General features: G+C 36.6%; 1 protein-coding gene across 1 annotated transcript in view; it reads left to right on the forward strand.

Moving 5' to 3' along the window:
* The window catches only part of LOC150090538 (ATP-binding cassette sub-family C member 1-like), a 188,586-nt gene that overhangs the window by 11,803 nt on the left and 154,246 nt on the right, over window positions 1–22,537 (forward strand). Inside the window, exons 2-4 of the mRNA XM_090378379.1 lie at window positions 2,381–2,557; window positions 10,023–10,148; window positions 14,648–14,785. Coding sequence (XP_090234505.1) covers window positions 2,381–2,557; window positions 10,023–10,148; window positions 14,648–14,785 — 441 coding nt within the window. The remainder of the gene's footprint in view (window positions 1–2,380; window positions 2,558–10,022; window positions 10,149–14,647; window positions 14,786–22,537) is intronic.

Raw genomic sequence — 22,537 nt, forward strand, 5'->3', positions numbered from 1 at the left:
TTTAAAATTCTATTTGATGGTATAACTTCTCAAAAATCAAGTTTTAATTCAAAATGAAATTGTCAATCAGTCATCTGCAGATCTCTTGGTATCAAGGTCATGTTTGCTGTAGTTCTGGTAATAGCATCGATGTACAATGGGGCCTCAACATCCACGGTACACAAAACCCATTAAATATTGTAAGTTCAAATCAATAATACATTGATTTCCTGTAATTTGTACCCCAACAACGCGCAAAATAGATATTTCTTATGTGTTAAAAAATTAGTGATAAAAATAGTCATAAAATATCTTAAAATAAAAAACAAACAATAATTAGCATTTACCTTCAACTTGAAGTGCAGAGCTGATGAAATCAATGGTGGTGTAGTGGTGATATCAAGCATCAGGTATCTTTTCAAGTCTTTTTGCTACTGGCAAAGAAACTGTCCAAAGTGGACTGTGTTTTTTACGACTTTTTTGTAATTAAAATCCATTACTTTGACTTTAACAAGTATTAACTCTCTCCTTGTTATCCAGCTTGAAACTGCCTGATCATTCCCTTCTAATGTTTCCTGTACTATCAGCTCTCTGTGGTCAATCTGGTTCATGGGTGATGATCAGGTCTAGAATATTTTGCCCCTAGTATTTTCCATAACTGCTGATACAAATATCAATCATCCAGTTGATTTAAAAATTTTCTTCCCCCACACTTGCACCATTTAAATACGGGCAAATTAAAATCGCTCATAATAAGGTACTTATCATATAAGATAATTACATATAAGATACTTGCTTATCCATCCCAAATTGCCTGTACAGGCTTTGTCATAAGCTTCACAATCATCTGGTCTGTAGATTACTTCCACTCTCATTATACTTGAGTCCAACTAACTCATACCACACAGATTCTATACTAGTATATGGAACTTCTGAAGCTGCAAAAGTGTTTGCGGTGGTCAGGTTTCATTTTGATAAAATGCATGACCAACAGTATGAGGATGATGTCCTGATGAAACATAACACCCTTCTGATTTGTCAAAGAAGGATATTTTTCTGCTTCTAAGTTCTACAGGGCAATTGATTCTTGTTTATGCTCCGGCACAGCCACCTGGTCAGAGGTTTACAATAAATAATGAATATAATCATTAATAGTATTTAGCAATCATGGGTGTGAACCATGATCTACTCAGTGTGTACTACTGCACTTTCACTCCTGATCACTCGGCTACATTAGTTTTTTTTTTTTTTTTTTTTTTTTTTTTGTAGGTGGTTTGGCAGGTTACAACAGTTTAAAATAAACCACACACCAAAATCTCGTGAAACAGCATAACCTTCCTCGGAGATGAAAACTTCTTGGCCATATTGTATCTTAGATTCTTCAATACTTTCCCACCTTGAAGGTGCTTAACATTGTGATAATAACCCATTTTTCATTTCAGGTAATGAGTTTATTTCAAAAATGACATATGATTTATAAAATTTTAATAAAGCAGATGCTTATTTGATCTCTAAGATAATCTGGTGTGTAGAACATGATTACCATGTTTTGACACTGCTTTTTCCAGCTGAGTGGTAATGGTTCAAATTAAACCTCTAGACAGTTGTTTAACAGTTGGTGTCAGAAGCCCAGTTAACTTTACCTGGTACACGTCATGTTGGAGGCCTGGATCTTTGGAGAATTTTTGTTAGAGGGGAATCGTGAGCTTTGGGGGGTCGGGGAGGTGGCACAAGCAAGGCTATTTATGTTTGGTCTATGCCGGCTCTTGGCACTCCTTGTGAATGCTTACAGCAGGGTCTTGATGTGTAATCAACAAGTTATCATTGAATTGAATTGAACTAGCTAGCCTAAACACATTACTTATTTGCTGAATTGCAGTTACTAGTCATGAACTTCTGCAGTTGGTATGGAATTTTATCACCATACACATGAATATTTTTGTAGCTGCAGGTTGTGTTATTCCCTGAGATTGGTTTTATAAATGTTATGTAAACTAAAAGTTGGAAATATCTTTTTTTTTTTTTTTTTTTTTTAAATCTGATTAGGTTAATTGCAGAATAGACATAAGAAAATTTGCTTTTAATCATTATCATTGAGTAATTAGGCTAGCAGTAGCATCTGCCTTTTATTATGGAGTATAGAAAACTTATTAAAGGATTAGAATTTTTTCAAAGTTATTAACATTGGAATACAAATAAAAATGAATTGTATAGAATTTTAAATTTTCAAAATTAGGTTGATGTTATGCACAATTTCCTTCTTTTGCATTTCTTTTCCAATGTTAATGATTTTTGAACAATCTTAAGTCACACTGTAAATACATCTGGTCTATTGATAATTTCATACTTATGATTCAAGCTCTTTCAACATATATATAACAGTTAATGTTGTTTTTTGCAGGACATTGATATTACTTGGAATACCACTACACCAGATTTTACAGCATGTTTCCAAGATACTGTACTGGTGCTACTTCCACTTTTTATTCTTATTTTATTTGCTCCTTTGGAATTCTACCTGATATCATTGCATTCTCCTTCTACCATCCCATGGGGCCTTTTGAACATCACTAAATTAGTAAGTATGGATTATATTATTAAATAATTAATAATTCATTGGAGATGATTTATAATATGGCTAGAATTTCTGATGTACTTTAAAATTACTTTTTTTTTTGTGATTGGTCAGTGTTTATCATAGCCTATATGTTCTAACTAAAAAAAAAAAAAATCCTGTTCTAAGTATAAAGTATTGTGAGTGATATTTTAATATAGTATAAAAAAAAAATACATATGCTTTACTGAGCCCAGGTCTAGGAGTTAAAAGTTCACATAATAGTAATCATGGCATGTGATGCAAGATGCAAGAAACCAAACGTATGAGCTTATGTAGCATCAGCCAAAAAAAAAAACACCATTCCCTTTAAATGTTTGTCCAGTTCCTCCTTAAATTTGTTTAACCTATTAACTTCCACAATGACAAATGCAAGTTTGTACCAGCAATTAACCACTCTCTGGCTCAAGGCAAATTTCCACACATCTATTCTACAGCCATCTTTCCTCATTTTAATTTATGCCCCTTAGGTTCGTAAACTGAACAAGTGGAAGAATCCCATCAGAATTCAGCGTGCTTGATGGGATTCTTCAAGTCCTTATACACCTCAATCAGATCACCTCGCAGGTGCCTAGTCTCCAGCTGCTGCAATTTGCAGAACTTAAGCCTCTCTTGGTAAGAGGATCCCTTCATTCCCCTCACCAATCTTGTTGCCTTTCTCTGTACACGCTCAAGCAAATTTACAACCTTCCTAAAATGAGGCCTCCAAACCTGTATGCAGTACTCAAGGCATGGCCTGACAATTCACTTATACAGAGAGATAATCACCTTTTCCCTGTTAGCAAAATTCTTGTATATCATTGACAAAACCCCATGACCTGCTCTGGCAGCCAGTCTGCATTTCTCAGAAAACTTCATATCTGACTGCACAGTTATCCCCAGGTCCTTTTCACTCTCTACCACTGTTAGTGTAGTACCACAGAGTTGATACATTACTCTGTTGATACATTACTCCTTCTAGTTGCCTCCCGAACATGCTGCTTCCCACATGCAGTACTGCCTCAGACCACTGCAGTCACCTTTATGAAAGCAAAAACCCTTCCCTTTATCCCTGATGATGATGGTAGTTACTTCTTTGAGTAAATCCCACTTCAGTTCACTGTGATCACTGCCACCTAGTGGTTCCTTTATCTGCAGATTCTTAATGCATGAAGAATCACTACTGATAATCGGATCAAGAGTATTACTCCCTCTAGTTGCCTCCCAAACATGCTGCTGTAGAAAACAGTCATCCAATAAATGCACAAAAACCTTGTTAGTGTGTGAGTGACCAATCCACAAATTCCAGTCAATCTCTTGGAAATTAAAATCCCCCATTATAAGACACTCTGATTTACTGCCCCACTCTATTTCTCTGCACAATTGCTCATTATACTCTTCAGATTCAGTAAGCCTATAACACACCTACTCTCATTTTTCCTTTTCAACATTTCAAACAGACTCAACATTGCATTGTCCACCAACATCAATTGGATGCACTTCCTTAGATTTTGTGTTTCTTAACTAACATCATAACTGCTCCTCCCTTTCTGTCTACATTGTACTCCCCAAATTCCAATTCTGTGCTGCTTATGTTATAGTAAAATTCCTGTATATCATTGACAAAACCCCATGACCTGCTCTGGTAGCCTGTTTGAATTGCTCAGAAAACTTCATATCTGACTGCACAATTACTCATAGGTGTTTTTCATTTTCTGAAACCCTAAGTGTAGTACCACATAGTTGGTACATTCCTCTGGGGTTACTTCTACCCATGTGCAGTACTTTGCATTTGTCAATGTTAAACTTCATTTGCCACTTCTCAGCCCATCTGCCCAAATTTTCTAGATCCTGTTGCAGTAGCACACTGCCATTACTGTCATCTACAGCCCTGCTGACCTTTGTATCATCTGCAAACTTGGACATTAAAGACTGATATTGTTGACCACATAACATTTAACTTCAAGAGATATTGACAAAGTTTTTTTTTTTTTTTTTTTTAATCAAAGAACAACTCAAAAAGTTAAATGTTTCCTCATGGGCACAATTTGTAGGATGTCCAAACAGTTTATAGTTTCATGCCAAAAGTTTCTAGTATTTGAAGAGTCACAAAAGCAGTTGCATTAGCAATTCGCTCACAAAGTTTCCAGATTTGCAACAGGCATACAATACATTCAATTCTTCAAATAACCCCACAGAAAAAAGGCTAATGGGGTTATGTCCAATGAGTGAGTTGAATCCAGGGAATTGATTCTCCCCATCCAATTCATTGGCCAGGAAAATGTCAATTGCAAAATTGTCACGCAGTCAAAGCCCAGTGAGAAGGGGAATAACATGGACATCTGATTGATCCATTTGATATCGATGATTCGACTGTTGATGACCCTGCTCAGATAGCAAACAAACTGAATTTATTTTTTTGCATGTTCGTTCACACATAAGAGTTAAGGTTTGAAAATGCCAGAAGATTATCAAATTGTAGAAGGGTGCGTTATGATTTTGTAATAACTGAGAGCAAAGTGGAGGAGAAATTGTTGAAGTTAAACATAAGAAAGGCACCTGGAGTGGATGAGATCTATTCAGTTATATTAAAGGACGCGGCAAAGGAAGTAAGTAAACCCTTATCCATAATTATGAGAGCATCCTTGGAGGTCTTCACAGACTGGAGATGTGCAAATGTATCCCCAATTCACAAAGGGGGGATCGAAGGGTGACACCAGTTAGTTTAACTTCTGTTCTGGGTAAAATAGTGGAGTCACTGGTTAAAGATGCATTGCAGGATTATCTTGACAAGACTGTGCAGAAATAATTCAAACACAGCATGGGTTTGTTAAGGGAAAGTCTTGTCTGACAAATCTGATGGGATATTATGATGTAGTTACAAACGAATTGGATGCAAAAAATAATTTTGATATCATATACTTGGATTTCAGGAAAGCTTTTGACACTGTTGCGCATGGAAGACTACTGTACAAATTGGAGCAGAATGGTATTAAGCGTAAGTTGCTACAATGGATAAAAGGATGGTTGAGTGGGAGAAGATAGAGGGTGGTAATCAATGGGTGCTGCTCTTCGTGGATTAATGTTATTAGTGGAGTCCCACAGGGTTCGGTTTTGGGTCCACTGTTGTTTTGTATATTTATCAATGATATTTATGAATATATATCAGGGCTTAGTGTCAAAGTTTGCAGATGATACAAAGGTTGGCAGGGTTGTTAATGGCAGTGTGCTACTGCAACAGGATCTAGAAAATTTGGGCAGATGGGCTGAGAAGTGGCAACTGAAGTTTAACATTGCCAAATGTAAAGTACTGCATATGGGTAGAAGTAACTCCTGAGAAACGTACTAACTGTGTGGTACTACACTTAAGGTGGTAGAAAATGAAAAAGCCTGGGAATAATTGTGCAGTCAGACATGAAATTTTCTGAGCAATGCAGACAGGCTGCCAGTGCAGGTCATGGGGTTTTCTGAATGATATACAGGAATTTTGCTAGCAGGGAAAAGGAAGTGATTGTCCCTCTGTATAAGGCAATGGTCAGGCCACACCTTGAGTACTGCGTACAAGTCTGGAGGCCTCATTTTAGGAAGGATGTAAATTTGCTTGTGCGTGAACAGAGAAGGGCAACAAGATTGGTGAGGGAAATGAAGGGATCCTCTTACCAAGAGAGGCTTAAGTTCTGCAAATTGCAGTGGCTGAAGACTAGGCACCTGTGCAGTGAACTGATTGAAGTGTATAAGTCCTTGAATGGGTTGAGCACGCTGAATTCTGAAGGGATTCTTCCACTTGTTCAGATTACGAACCTAGGGGGGCATAAATTCAAATTAAGGAAAGACAGATGTAGAATAGATGTGTGGAAATTTGTCTTTAGCCAGCGGGTGGTTAATTGCAGGAACAAACTTCCATCTGTCGTTGTGGAAGCTGATAGGTTAAATAAATTTAAGAAGGAACTGGAGGAAACATTTAGAGGGAATGGTTGTGTGAAAAAAAAATTTTTTTTTTTTTTTTTTTTGGCTGATGCTGCATAAGCTCATACACTTGCTTTCTTGCATCATATGCCACTACTACTACCACCACTACATCCATAAATAAATTAGTCTTTAAACAAGATTGGAAGTGGGTTTTTTAATGATCTGTAAGGGAATTGCATAATGATTGTAAAATGATTTGTATATATAGACTACTCATTACCCTTTGATAAGTAGCTTAGCTAAGTACACTAGCAACTGACTCCACTCCAGTTTGTGGAACCCATTGCTGCGCCATGAACCTGCTTGTACATTGTTTTGAAACACCATGGTGGTGCTTGAGAGACATAGCTCCACCCATCCCACTACAAATGTCCTCCACGCTTAACAGAGTCCTATTGCTTAGGATGTCATCCTTCTTCAATGCCATGCGTGCACATTGCACCCCATGGTCAATAGGAATGCACATGAACAAGGATATCACATCGAATGATACCATGGCCTCGCCCTCTTCTATAGCCTGATCCCCTGTGAATCACACAAAGTCTCTACTATCCCTGATGGTAAAATCAGAACGTCCAACAATAGGAGAAATCGGTCTGGCTAGGAACCTGGACAAAGCATGTGTAGGACTGCTTATAAATGACACAGTCGGCCTAAGCAGAACCCCCGTCTTATGGTTCTTTGTAAGTCCGTTGAACCTAGGTAATTGGCATCCTGTTGCATGCAATGTCCAATACACATCTTTGGAAATCTTTTCAGCCTTCAGCCAAACTTGTAGAGTCTTGTTTACCTGCCGTTCCAAACCCACCAATGGATTCCTACGAGTAACCCTGTATGTCGCTCTATCATTCAAAAGTTCCAAGGCTTCACTACAATATTCTTCTTTGTCAAGGATCACCATCGACCAACCTTTATCTGTGGGCAAGTCCACGATACTACCATCTTGTCTAAGCTCCTTAAGCGCTTTCCTCTGACTAATGCTGAGGTTGGAGGGAGCTGCCTTAGCCTGACTCAAAATGGCTGAGGTTCTTGTATGGATTTCTTTGGCCACGACCACAGGTAATTTACTCGCAGCTCTTTTGATGCCCACAGCCACTTCCGCAATTGGCGGATTAGGAGGGATCACCGCAAACTTCATACCAAAGTTTATCACCCCCTTCTGTTCCTTAGTTAATTGTTTGCTACTCAAATTGCATATAAAGTTACTAGTAACATTACCACTTCTAATACTAAGTTTGGCTGCTGCCTCCTCCATTAACCTGTTAAACTTGCCCATTTGCCTTTGCCTGTAAATATCTGAAATTCGGGCTGCTTTGGCTGACACTACCCTCATAATAAGCAAAAAATGTGCTATAGTCACACTACCACTTGCATTTCTTAAAAACAAACCTTTGCATCTCCTAATATAGTTCAAACTACTATGTAATTTTCCAATCCAATATTTAACACTTTCTTCTGGTACCACTTGGCAGCACTCAACAGACGATCATCCTCGAAAGGCAACTTAACATGAAATCCACGGGGTATAAGCCCATATGCTTTGCAACGATGTGCAAACCTTAAATGCTGTCTCTGCTTGGCTTCTCCTACACTGCACTTCTGAAATTCTCGGATGTACCGTAACACAGGATGGCCATAACTCCTAACTAAATCTTCAAATAGGCCTATGGGGTTGGGAATATTCATAATAATTGCACAATCATACACCAACCGTGATTAAAAATATAAATAGTTTTATTTTTTATCTGAATCTATCTGTTAAAATCCGAAATCAGGATTTTTGATGGGTCGGTTCTCCCCTTGCATGCATGGAAACGATACGTCGACGATACGTTTAAAATTATTCGGAGGGGGAGAGAGGATGAGGTGCTTAGTTTCCTTAATACCTTCTCTCCGTTTATTCAGTTTACCTCTGAAGTGTAAGTAGAGGGTACCTTCCCTTTCCTTGATGTGTTGGTACATAGGGAAGGCCCTAGGCTGAAAACCAGTGTATATAGGAAACCCATTTGCTGGGGCCAATATACACATTACAATACGGCACAAACCAACCATCATAAGAATAGTGTTATTAAGGCATTGTTGGATAGGGCTGGGTCCCATTGCAGCATCCCCGAGGATAGAAAAGAAGAAATTAAGCGTGTCACAGCAGATCTCAGAAAATGCGTCTACCCCTAGAAGATCATAAATGAATATATCCGAGGAGCGGAGCACGGACGAAGAGAACCGTTTACACCAGTTGCCACCGCATACATTCCCTACTATCTGGGCCTAACTGAGCGTATAGCTCGGGTATTGCACGATTGCCAGACACGCTGTGTGCAGCTTCCGGGACAGAGGTTGCACACAGTTGTGTCATAGGTTCCCTTGGTATGGACCCCATACCAAGGGAATTTACAAGTGGGGTCATGTATGAGATCAGGTGCCCGGATTGTGGGGAATGTTATGTTGGTGAAACGAAACGTCGGTTCAAAGATCGTCTGGGGGAGCATATAAACGTGATAAAGACTGCGGCTTATGGGAAGTCTGTTGTGGCAGAACATTTTTGGGAGGAGCACCATCAAATCTCCCCAGACGAAGCTGTTATCGTCGACCGGGCACATAGATTTTGGGACTGCAAATGGCTCGAGAGCTTGCGGATTTGTTCCTCTGAGAGCAATACCATTAATAGAGACAGGGGAATCTGCATTCATCCCCTCTTTGAGGCAGTGGTTCTTGGATGGGATGAGTCGTTCTGCCTGGCACGCTCCCGAGCCATTTCCGGTTCCAGTGCACATGAGGAGAATGCTGCCCATACTCCTGTAGAACCACGTGCTGAGAACTGTGAGCCTGCTGATATTTAAGGATGTGCCATACGATAAACCTCACTGTTGAAAAAGGTGGCGGATGCCTCTGAAAGCTATGGTGTTTTAGTGCTTTTATCATCCTGTGTTTTATCTACATTGTTTTATTGTAAATAATTCTTTGCAGTTTAAAATTTCATATTTTATTGTACAGACAGTTACCTTTTTTTATCAATTTTATCCGGTGGAATTTTATCATTCTGTTTATTTCATTTATCCATCATTATTTTAATATAACATAACACTATTTATATTTTTAATAATGGTTGGTGTGTGATTGTGCAATTATTATAAATATTCCCAACCCCAGAGGCCTATTTGAAATACTACTATTTTTATTACCATTACTAAAAAAGAAGCCCAAGCAGAAGCTTTGAACCCGGTCAATACATTACTCATTAAAAATATACCATTTTCAATCCAGTTTCATTGTTTAAATTTAATCTCTCAAAATTACGAGGTAATTTATTTTTGGGAAATAAATATTTAATCTTTATATAATAAAAGGTGTAATTATTATATACTATATATATGTATGATTAGGGCATACATGGGTAACACACGTGCATACAAATATGATATATAATGTACCGAAATGTCCTTTATTTTTTAATATATTGGTAAAACTTTTTTATTTTCAGGTATTGAATTCTTCTCTCTTTTTGCTTATTGCTGTTGATGCTGCAGTGAACATGTATCAGGAATTAAGGCACTCAACTATATATTTGTCAACTGTGTGTGCCCCACTTTTTCAGTTGGTTACAGTGGTGAGTGTAACTTAATTACAATAACTCCATTTAAGTAAAGTGTTTTTTTCTCTCTCTCTCTCTCTCTCTCTCTCTCTAGCTGAATACTAATTATAGCACAATTACTAAGGTAGCAAAATACAACCTTGCCAAGTATATAATTCTAATTGTTGCATTAATTTTGTGGTGTTGTTAATTTTTCATTTGTCTAGTCTTGTCTAGATGATCCTGCAATGCTTCTTTAACCAGTGATTTCATTATTTTCCCTGGAACAAAAGTTAAACTAACAGGTCTATAGTTACTTTTGTCACCTTTTGAACCCCTTTGTGAAGTGGTGATACATTTGCACACCTCCAGTCCATGGGGACCTCCCCTGAGTCCAAGGAAACTCTCATAATTATGGCTAAGGGTTTGCTTACTTCCTTTGCTGCCTCCTCTAATATAACTGGATAGATCCCATCTACCCCAGGTGCTTTTTTATGTTTAACTTCAACAATTTCTCCTCCACGTTGCTCTCAGTTATTACAAAATCACTTAGCTCCCTGTTTGTTTGATAAACTTCTGACACTCCCCTCATTGAATAACTCCTCATGTGTGAACGTAGATGCAAAATACTCATTCAGTTTATCAGCTACCTGAGCATGATCATCAGTATCAACCCATCTATGTTAATTGGTTCAATCTCATTCGTCCCTTTCCTTCTAGAGTTTACATAAGAATGAAAGACAAAGAATAAAAGAATACATAAGACAAAGAATGAAAGTTGAAATGAAAGAATACATAAGACAAAGAATGAAAGTTGAAATGAAAGAATACATAAGACAAAGAATGAAAGTTGAAATGAAAGAATACATAAGACAAAGAATGAAAGTTGATTAAATAAAAGGACAAAGAATGAAAGCTGATTAGTTGATTAACTATTAGTGGATAGTTGGTTAACTATCCAGTTAGTAATAGATTTTCATCATGCAAATAGTCTTCAGTTGCTTGTATTAATCTGAATCCAAAATAAAAATTTTTTTTCCCTTAATCTTATATGCCTATTTCTATATTATTTATTTTTACTTTTTGATAAGTGCACTAACTTATTCTAGAAAGTGCAGGGGAGAAAAATCTATTTCTTTCTATAGTGGAAAGAAATTTGAATTTTATTTCTCTGTTTTTGATTAAAATTAGATGTCTTGCAAATAATAGTAACCATATGTGGCACTGATAGATAGCATTGGAATATTTTTATAATTTTATGCTAACTACGCTAATTGCAGTTGGTATAATTTATTCACAAGTTGGCACAGTTTATTATTCAATATAATTTTGGTCATCATTTTCCTAAGTAAATGTTTAAAAATAAATTTACTAGAGAATTATTAGATCATTTTTTAAAATTTTTCATACACCACAGAAGAATCAAAAATAATTTTGAGAAAAGAATGCAGTTTTCTTAGTACATATTGTTATATTTTGTCAACAACACAGAGAAGAGAATAAATAATCGGTCCTGGACTGTCAACTGTTCCATTTGTTGTTTTCCTCCATGCTATCCTTTTTTATTTAGCCATAGGCAAGATAAACCTTCTTTCTTCTAATGTCTGCTATAGCTAATTTATTCAGAGATTTTTGCAGATCATCCAAACTATTTTTGCATGTAATAATAATAATTTACCATTTCTATACAGATTTTTTATATTCTGTTTAAATGTTTTTCCTTGATGCCATATTTGATTTGAAAAAGCAGATAAATCCTAAATAAAGGTTCTTATGTTTGCTTGACTTTACTGTAATGTTTTAGTGCAAATTCTTGATCTGGCACTCCTCACTTATCCTAAAGTCTGACTTCATTCCCCAAGATTATATTCAACAAGACTTCTAACTCCTTTCTCTAAGATACTTGCATAGACAGTTCAAGCCAGAACTGAACAAACATGTGGAGCAAATGTATGGGTGAAATGGGAAGTTTTTTTTTTTTTTTTGGTCGATGCTGCATAAGCTTGATTTCTTGCATCATATGTCTCTACTAATTCTAATATAACCATAATGTTGTCTTCCCTTCAGCTTTGAGCATTTTGGGTATAATTTCAGCTGTCTTTCCAGGCTTATATTTCCGAAAACGTTTTCTACTCCATAATAGAGATATTATCCAAAATTTCACTTATTTCAATTTTCCACTTCTTTGACAATATCTTCAGATTATTCATTTAGTAGTTAATCATAGTGTTTACTCTGTACTTGTAAGATATCTTTGTTTGTTTTAACTTCATCCGTATCATTTTCCATTACCTTTATTGTGCTTTTTACCCTTGTTCTGGTATGTTGCTTCAAGAAGACCTAGATAAATTACTTAGTCTGAAAAATGGCATTTAAAGTACTGTTTTGGGAAATGAAGGAATTTGGAAACAACAAACTTAAGACAGTTGATAATGAAATTGATTTGGAAGTAAGTGTACAAACTGACATGAAATTCTCCTAACAGGTCATGTGTTATTTGTGATGAATAGGAATTTTGCTAATCATGACAAAGATAATTATTCCATTGTATGCAGTACCTTAGAAAGAAGTTAGAAGTCTTGTTGAATGTACACTTGGTTGGAATATTGTGTGTGTGTGTGTGTGTGTGTGTGTGTGTGTGTGTGTGTGTGTGTGTGTGTGTTGTAGATAGAGAGAGAGAGAGAGAGAGAGAGAGCGCACCAGCACCTGATGAACCAAACTTTGAAATTAATTATGAAATTCATGCTGCCATTTCACTGGAAATGAGCCTCATCAGCTCACAATAATCACCTTGCATTTATTAATGTTAAACCACAGTTTCTATTTATTCTTGATACTCTCAGTACTGACCTAAACTTGTTGTCATTATTTATATATGAAATTAGCATCTAAACCCATATTGTACTGTGTGCAATATATTATTTTATTATATTTAAATATAATGATATATTTATAGATAGTATGTATTTATGGAATGCATACTATGTATTCCATAAATGCACTGAAAAGACAAGGCACCATATATTATATATACACCATATATTATGATTTTGAAGAAAATATATGAGAACGCTACCTCCTTTATTAGACTCGACAAAGACAGTAGCAAATTTAAAATTGAGAAAGGAGTTCGACAAGGAGACACAATATCTCCAAAGTTGTTTACTGCTGCCCTTGAAAAAGCTTTCAGAAAATTAGACTGGTCACAGAAAGGAATCAATGTGAATGGAGAAGGAGAGTACCTAAACCATTTACATTTGCAGATGATATTGTGGTCATAAGCCATGATCCCAAAGAATTAGAGGAAAATCTTAATCAGTTATGCATAGTTAGTAAGGATTTTGGATTAAAGATGAATATGGCTAAAACAAAAGTAATGATGAACAAGTATGCCACGGAAAGGGATATAATTATTGAAAGAGCAGTAATTGAAAAGGTGGAGTCATATACTTATCTGGGACAAGTCATTAGCTGTAATAATGATAAATGGCTGGAAGTCAAGAGAAGAATAAATTTTGAACGAATAGCATTCAGGAATTATAGTTACATACTGTGGAGCAATATCCCAATTTGTTTGAAATGTAAAGTAATGAACCAGTGTATACTTCCCACCATCATTTATGGAAGTGAAACTTGGGCACTCACCAAAAGAATGGAAGAGAAGCTGAGAACTACACAGCGAAGAATGGAACGAATCATATTGGGAATCAGACTTTTAGATAAGAAGAGAAACACATGGATTAGGCAGAAAACTCAAGTAAAGGACATTCTTATCAAAACTAAAGAACTAAAATGGTCCTGGGCAGGGCACATAGCTCGATGACAGGTGGACTAAGAAAATAACAATGGCACCCAAGAGGAGCTAGAAGAAAACCTGAAAGGCAATGGAGATGGATAGATGAAATTCATGAGTTTGTTGGTGGTAAATGGATGGCCATTGCACAAAACAGAAGGAACTGGAAAGTTGCTGGAGAGGCGTTCATCCTGCAGTGGATTGAAAATGGCTGATGATGATGTATTTATGAGCAAATTAGCATTTTGTGGGCTGAAAACCCAAATAACTCCTGGAGAAAAACTTTCTTGCTCTACCTGACATTAGTCAACTGCAGCTAGAGTTGAAGAGGCTTTTAGGAGTTCCTCTGGTCTCTAGCAGGATTTGAACCCACACCTCTCCAAACATCCAAACAAGTGAGAAACCACTATATCGATGATCAGGCAGACTGGCATGAATCAGTCTGCCCTGATTTTATTTCTATTGGGGGGGGGGGGCATTAGAAAATTAAAAAAAAAAAAAATTCTCTAATTTCTCTTTAATAAAAAAAAAATAATAAAATAAATAAATAGGAATTGAACTCCACAAGCTGAGAATTATACTCACACATAGGAATTTAAAGTAAAAAAACTTCTGCAGAGCAGTATCTCCCTGTCTTGAAAAGCATGGTGACAATCTTTTCAGCCATAGATTTTGATTTTTTCTTATTATTAATTGTGAGTTTTAACTAATATATATATATTTTTTTCCATTTACCTTCTAGCTGATAGCAATATTTGTTTCAATGCATTCAAGAAAAAAAGGGTTTCGAACATCTTTGACCTTGTCTGTCTTTTGGTTGGCTATGTCAATATCAACAATATTGCGAACATATTCGGCTTTTCTTCATTTCCACAAAATGGTAAGACAAAACTTTTTTTTTTTAAGTAGGTAATATACCTCATAATAATCTCCATTTATTTTAAAGAAATATAAAAAGGTATATAATTCAAACACTTTATTTTAATCAAAATGATGATAAAAACTTAAATTATTAATTAACAAATAAATTTATTCTATCAGAAAAGTGTTTTATTGACGTTGATTTTTCTTTTATGTTTTCTTCATAAATAGTACAGCAAACGTTGCAAAAAAAATACTGAAAAATAAATGACAATTCAAAAGTTTGAAACAACAAGAAAGTTCTAAGTAATGACTTAATGTTTGCATATTTGACCATGATATAACATAGCTCAAGTATTGTAATATCTGCAGAATGTGAATTGAAGGAATGTCGTCCTGTTGAGTGAAAATCTAGTTGGAGTTGAATTGTGAGTGGGTGAAGGAATTATGGATTTAGTTACCTTTAAATGTAACTCATTTGCATAGAATGGGCCTCTCATCAGTTTCATATTCATATTATTTAGCATTAGCAGAGGCATATGATGCAAGCTTATACAGCATCAGCCAAAAAAAAAAAAAAACCCCTTCCCATTTCACCCATCCATTCGCCCCACATGTTTGTTCAGTTCTGCCTTGAATTTATTTAAGCTGTCAGCTTCTACAATGACAGATGGAAGTTCTGCACATCTATTCTACAACTGTCTTTCCTCAATTTGAATTTGTGTCCCCTCACACAATTAATCTGGTCAAGAGGAAGAATCCCATCAGCATTGAGCATTCTCAAATATTCAAGGCCTTGTACACTTCAATAAGATCACCTTGCAGGTACCTAGTCTCCACAAACTGTAATTTGCAAAAATTAAGCCTTTCTTTGTAAAAGTAATCCTTTGTTCCATTCACTAATCTTGTTGCTGCTCTCTGTACTTGTTCCGGCAGCACTACATCCTTCCTAAAATGAATTCTCCAGACCTGTATACAGTACTTGAGATGTTACCTGACCATTGCCTTATACAAGGGAATAATCACCTCCTTTTCCCTGCTAGAAAAATTCCTGTATGTCATTGACAAGACACCATGAGCTACTCTTGCAACCAGTCTACACTGCTCAGAAAACTTGATATCTGACTGCACAATTATCCCCAGATCCTTTTCATTCTTTACCAATGTCGGCGTAGTACCACACAGTAGATACGTTACTCTGGAGTTACTGCTGCCCATATGCAGTACTTAACATTTGTCAATGTTAAAACTTCAGTTGCCACCTCTTGGCCCATCTGCTCAACTTTTCTAGATCCTGTTGCAGTAGCATAATGTCATTAACAACCCTGCCGACCTTTGCACCATCTGCAAACTTAGACGTTAAGCCTCATATACCTTCATCAATATCATTAAGAAATACGGAAAACAAAAATGGACCCAACACTGAAACCTGGGTGACACCACTAATAACATTAGTCCACGAAGAGCAGTGTCCATTGATTACCACTCTGTCTTCTTCCACTCAACCATCCCTTTATCCTTAACAGCAATTTGTCTCCAATGCCACACTGCTCCAATTTGTGCAGCAGTCTTCCATGTGCAACGAAAGCTTTCCTAAGATCCAAGTACATGATATCAAAATTATTCTTTGCATCCAGTTCCTTTGACCATATTGTAGTATGTAATCAAATTTGGTCAGACAAGATTTCCCTTAACAAACCCATGCTGTATCTGAACTGTAACTGATGTCTTGTCTAGATGATCCTGCAGTGCGTCCCTAACCAGTGCCTCCACTACTTTCCCAGGAACAAGTTAAACTAACAGGTCTGTAATTACTTCTGTCACCTTTTCATCCCCCTTTATGAATCGGGGTCACGTTTGCTGCCTCCTTCAATATAACTGCATAGATCCCATCCACCCCAGGTGTCTTCCTTATGTTTATCTTCAAAAATTTCTCCTCCACTTTGCTCTAAATTATTACAAAATCATTTGGCTTACTGCCAGAGTTTAATACACCTCTGGTATTCCCTCCCCGAATGTGTAAATATAGATGCAAAATACTCATTCAGTTTGTTAGCTACCTGAGCAGGATCATCGATAGTTGAGCCATCGATATCAAGTGGACCAATATGATTCATCCTCTTCCTTTTAGAGTTTACATAAGTAAAGAACTCTTTGCTGGTTTTTTTTTTTTTTTTTTTTTGCATCTTTTGCTTAGGATTTCTTGTAATCTTCCTTTTCCAGCCTAACCGACTTTGACTTGATAACAGACTAGCTTGTATCTGCTATAGGCTTCTGTGTTGCCTGACAAATTATGTGCATCCCATGCATTTTTCTTCTCTGCCACGAGTCTCATTAGTTCATCTGACATCCATTTGGGCCTAAACCTAGAGCAGTATTTCTTAGGTATTTATTTTTTGGCAGTATTTCTTTTTTGGAACAAAAAGCCTAGTAGCTTCTAAAATTATTTCCTTGAATGCTTCCCATTTAGCATTTGCTGTTGGTAACATCATCAGTTGGTTGCACTGTATAGAACCTAAAAAACCTAAAAAAAGCTCTGAGACCACTGTAGTCATTAGCATTAGTAGATGCATATGATGCAAGAAAGCGAGCTTATGGAGCATCGGCCAAAAAAAAAAAAAAAAAAAAAAAAAAAAAAAAAAACGCTCCCATTTCACCCCTCCATTCGTTCCAAATACCCGTCCAGCTAAGCCTTAAATTTATTCAGGCTATCAACTTCCACAACAAAGGATGTAAGTCTGTTCCACCAACCAACTACATGCTGGCTAAAGGGAAACTTCCGCACATCTATCCTACAGCTTAGTCGCCTTTACTAAAGCAAAAACCCATCTCTTTACTCTTCATGGTAGTTACATCTTTGAGTAAATCCCGCCGACCGGGCTAGCCAGGTGGGTAAAGTGCCTGCCTGGCAACCCAAAGGTTGCCGGTTCAAATCCCGCCTCGGGCTTGGATCAGAGTAAAATGCAAAAACTTTGGGAGGTGTATTATGGCCACAGAAGCCAATGTGCCAACAACAAACAAAAAAAAAAAAACAAACATTGAGTAAATCCCACATTAGCACAATGTGATCACAGTCATCCAGTTGTTCCTTTATCTGCAGATTCTTAATGTATGAAGAATCGCTATTGATAACCAGATCAAGAGTATATAACATTAGTTGCCTCTTGAACATGCTGCTTTAGAAAACAATCATCTAATAAATCCACAAAAACCTTGCTAGTGTGTTAGTGACTAACCCACAAGTTCCAGTCAATATTCTGGGAAATTAAAATGCCCCGTTATAAGATGGTCTGATTTACTGGCCTACTCTATTTCTCTGTACAGTTGTTCATTATGCTCATCAGAGTCATTGTGCCTATAACACACTGCTACTCTCAATTTTGCTTTCCCAATGCTTATGTCACATCAATCAGTCTCAACAATGCACTGTCCACCCATGTCAAGTGTCTGCACTTCCTTAGATTTTGTGTTTCTTAACTAATAGCATAAACACTCCTCCCTTCCTGTACACATTTTACTCTCCAAATTCCAATTTCGCATTCCTTATATCAGTGTTACACCAAGTCTCTGATATTTCAACAATATCTGGCTTTGATGTTTTTACCAATTCATCAAATTTATTTCCAAACTCCTAGCATTGATATACATGCAAGTATGCATTCACCTGTTCCTATTCTTAGCTACTCTAACACAGCCCATGTATTTACTTGGTCTGTGATGACTCCCAGCAGTCTGTGAAATCCTCTGCACTCTGCTTTGCAGGCTATTGCTCATTTCACCTTTGCCAGCAGCTACTGTTAATCTATTAGGCCGTGTCCCCCATGCTATCAGTTTTCTGACCCACCTAACACTGCTTCGATGGCATCAACAAATATTCTTGCATCCTTTCTATTTAAGTGTATCCCATTCCTGTAGAAGCAGTCTCTCTTGTTAATAAGAACAGACCAGTCTGGGAAATATTCTACTCCTTGAGCCTTGCACAATCTCTCCAGTACCGAATTAATTCACAAGGTTCTCATCATATACTCCCTCCTATCGTGTCTGGGCAGAATTGCAGAGACTTTCAAATTCAACCCTAACTCATGGCTTTTTTTCAACGTTGACCTGTACTTGTTAAGTAATTCTGCTGGTCTCCTACTCTTAATATCATTAATGCCGACGTGTACAACAATATCACCTTTTGTGCCCTTAAAAGATGATATCTGCCCTACAACATCATCAACCTTTGCCCCTGTCAGACATACCCTGGCCCTATTCCACTTAACCTTTTTTGCACAATATGTTCCTCATTTCCCTGATAATAGAATCACTGACAACTAGTTCCTGTGGGACCAGCACATTCTGCCTTTGCGGAATGCTGCTACGTTGTGTGATGTTCAAGTGCAAGCTCTGGAACTGATGTGGGTAGCTGAGAGCATGATGGGCCCCACAAGGTTAATTCCTTTGAGGGCATCTACCCTATTTTTCAAGCTGTCATATAGGCCCATAACAATGCTGAGTCGCCACCTGATTTCCTCACACTCCTTACATTGCACACTAGCTTGGCAATATCGTGTCCCATTCCTGATTGCTCCATAAACATCAAACAAGCAGTGCATTTCAAAAGGCGGTGATTCGGAGGATAACCATCCCCCCCCCATTTCTCCCCTGAGCCACAGCACTTCCACTAGTTTGAGGCTTTCGCTTTGCTGCTCTGATCTGAGGTACGAATTCAATTAAAATCTCAATACAATTAAAAATATCACACTAAACTTCTATCCCAATGCAGTTCTCTCTCTCAAGTTTTATCTACAACTGAGTTAACTTATATGAATTTCTTATCTTCTATCAAGTTATGTTTTAAATTTTATCACTGATTCTAAAAGCTCAATGAATACAGGAATCCCTCGATTAGCATGAGACTTGAATTAACGCGGTTTATATTTAGCTACCAATTTTCGATTAGCGCAGTATTTTGGCTTGGCCCAAAGAAACTGAAGCTGGCGATGCTATGAAAGTCAGTACTAAGCTATGAATGTAAATACACTGCTAAAGTATGCATAACATTAGAGACCATTATAGAAACACATCGCTTGTTTTCTTAGTGAGCATGCGATTTTGTTCACAAAAGGGAGTTACTGTTTATTTTGCATCACGTTATACCTTCTCCATCGAGAAATAAACAAAAATGAATGCAAGATACAGTGTGGGAAGCTAGTTTGTTTTTCTACCATAAGAAAATAAAAAGAAATGGATTATTTCAAACATGTATTATTACAACAATTGAACATTTATGCACTCTGAAGGACAGCCATCGGCTGCACCACATTTATTACGTACATGCAGATCAGTTGTTCTTGCGGTGCATGTTAACACCTCCTGCCATTAATTACTGTGCATACTAATTAATTACATTAATTTCTATTAATTTTTTTATATATTACATAATTATTAACTATGGATAAAAGGAAAAGAAATGTGTCTGACAGTGCCTCTGATAAAAAGAAAAGAAAAGTGATAACTTTAGATGAAAAAATTGAAGATGGTGATAGTAAAATACAAATTTCTTGACATCTTGGAATGTCTGAATCAATGTTCAGATGATTTTAAGTAAAGCCAGTGCATATAAGGAAAACGATCTTGCTTCATCGTCAGCATGCACACAAACCACAAGAAATAGAAGTGTTACGATGATTGAGATGGAACTTCTTTTAGCCATTTGGATAGAAGATTGCAATCAAAAGAGAATTCCAATCTGCACAATGACCATAAAAACAAAAGCCTTGAGTATTTTTGCAATGTTAAAAGAAAAGTCAATAATAGAAAACTTTGGTAAAGCGGTAACTGAAGAAAATGTTCAAGCAAGTTCTTCAAAAGAAAAAGTGATTGAAGTGGAAACGGAAGAAAATTTCACTGCCAGTAAAGGCTGGTTTGAAAAGAACTGGACTGCATAACATTGCATTGACTGGAGAAGCGGCAAGTGGAGATAAAGATGCATCCACGAAATATCCCGAAATTTTAAAGAAAATTGCTGATGATGGCAGCTACGTAGATCAACAAATATGTTGATGAAACAGGCCATTTTTGGAAACTAATGCCAAAAAAACCTTACTAGCAAAAAAAAAAGAAAAGGCTCAACCAGGCTATAAAGTTTCCAAAGATAGAATAACACTTTTATTGGGAGGCAATGCAGAAGGCGATTTGAAATTAAAGCCCATGGTTATGCATAGAAATGAAACGTCCAGATCTTTCGGTAAAGCTTTTAATAAAGCAAGCCTACCTGTTGTTTGGCGCTCTAATAGGAAAGCTTGGATCACAAAAGCTTTATTTGAAGAGTGGTTCACTAGCTATTTTTGTCCAAATTTAAGGCCTACTGTGAAGAAAATAATCTTTCGTTCAAAATTTTATTAATTTTAGACAATGCCCCGGGCCACCCGCCAGAACTTTCTGATTTGTGTAACGTGAAAGTTATTATTATTTTTTTTTTACCGTAAAATACGTCTTTTACAGCCTATGGATCAAGGCATAATAGCTATTTTAAGGCGCTTTTACAGCCTATGGATCAAGGCATAATAGCTATTTTAAGGCGCTTTTACAGCCTATGGATCAAGGCATAATAGCTACTTTTAAGGCGTATTACACAGAACATTTGCACAAGCAATTGAAGCAACAACTGGAGATGGTGCAGTTTCTTCAGTTGAATTATGGAGAAATTACAACATCAGGAAAGCAATAGACAATATTCATGAGTCAAGGTCTGAAGTAACATGACAAGTTTAGTTATTGAATCACATAAGTAGTGCTATAATTTATAATTTTCTGCTGATACTAATTACATTGCTACAAGTTTCATAGAACTATCAGTATCTGCTATATTGATTCAATAAACAATGGTGGCAGATTCGAATGCTACTATCAATACAATGCTGGCAGAAATTGACTGTGGTTTCTATGCAATTACAAGGCCAAATAAAGAATAAATGCACCAATTTAATCAGAAAAGCCACAAAAAAAATGCTATACTACTAAATTTAAATCAAAAGCTATACAAAAACAATAAATTTTAAATCAATAAATAAAAAAATCCACCAGCTCCCCAAAATGTTGGATTAGGACTGGATTTATGTTATGGATGACATATAATTGACTTGTTCAAGCTTTAGGTAATTTTTCTTTATAAATTGTATGACTTCTTTGTAAAATGATGTATAGCTTATCCTGATATTGGTGTTGTGAAGTTTTATGGTCAGAGGCTAATTGAGGGAAAATCTTTCCTGTTTCCTGTGTAGTTTGAAACAGCCTTGTAATGAGTAGAAAAAGAAGCCCTGTCAAAACTGTTTTCAGTAACATTATTGAACACTATTCCTTCTTTTTTTCAGCAAGCATGCACTGATTTACTCTGACACCTAAGAGTTAAAACTAAAGAATTTACAAAACAGTCAAGACTTAATATTGGTTTATTCTCATGAGATATATAAAAAAAGTAATAATAATGTAAAAAGAATACTGAATAATAACAAAATTTTCTGATTAATTCAAAGTGTTAAATAATGTTCATGAAGTGATTATTCCGTTATACAAGGCAATGGTCAGGCCACACCTAGAGTATTGTGTACAGGTCTGGAGGCCTCATTTTAGGAAGGATGTAGAGTTGCTAGAACGAGTACAAAGAAGGGCAACAAGATTGGTGAGGGGAACAAAGGGGTGCTCTTACCAAGAAAGGCTTAAGTTCTGCAAATTGCAGTGCCTGGAGAGTAGGCACCTGCAAGGTAATCTGATTGAGGTGTATAAT

The sequence above is a fragment of the Mastigoproctus giganteus genome, chromosome 1 (genome assembly GCF_048544385.1).
Source record: "Mastigoproctus giganteus isolate SK-2022 chromosome 1, ASM4854438v1, whole genome shotgun sequence".
NCBI classification, from domain to species: Eukaryota; Metazoa; Arthropoda; class Arachnida; order Uropygi; family Thelyphonidae; genus Mastigoproctus; species Mastigoproctus giganteus.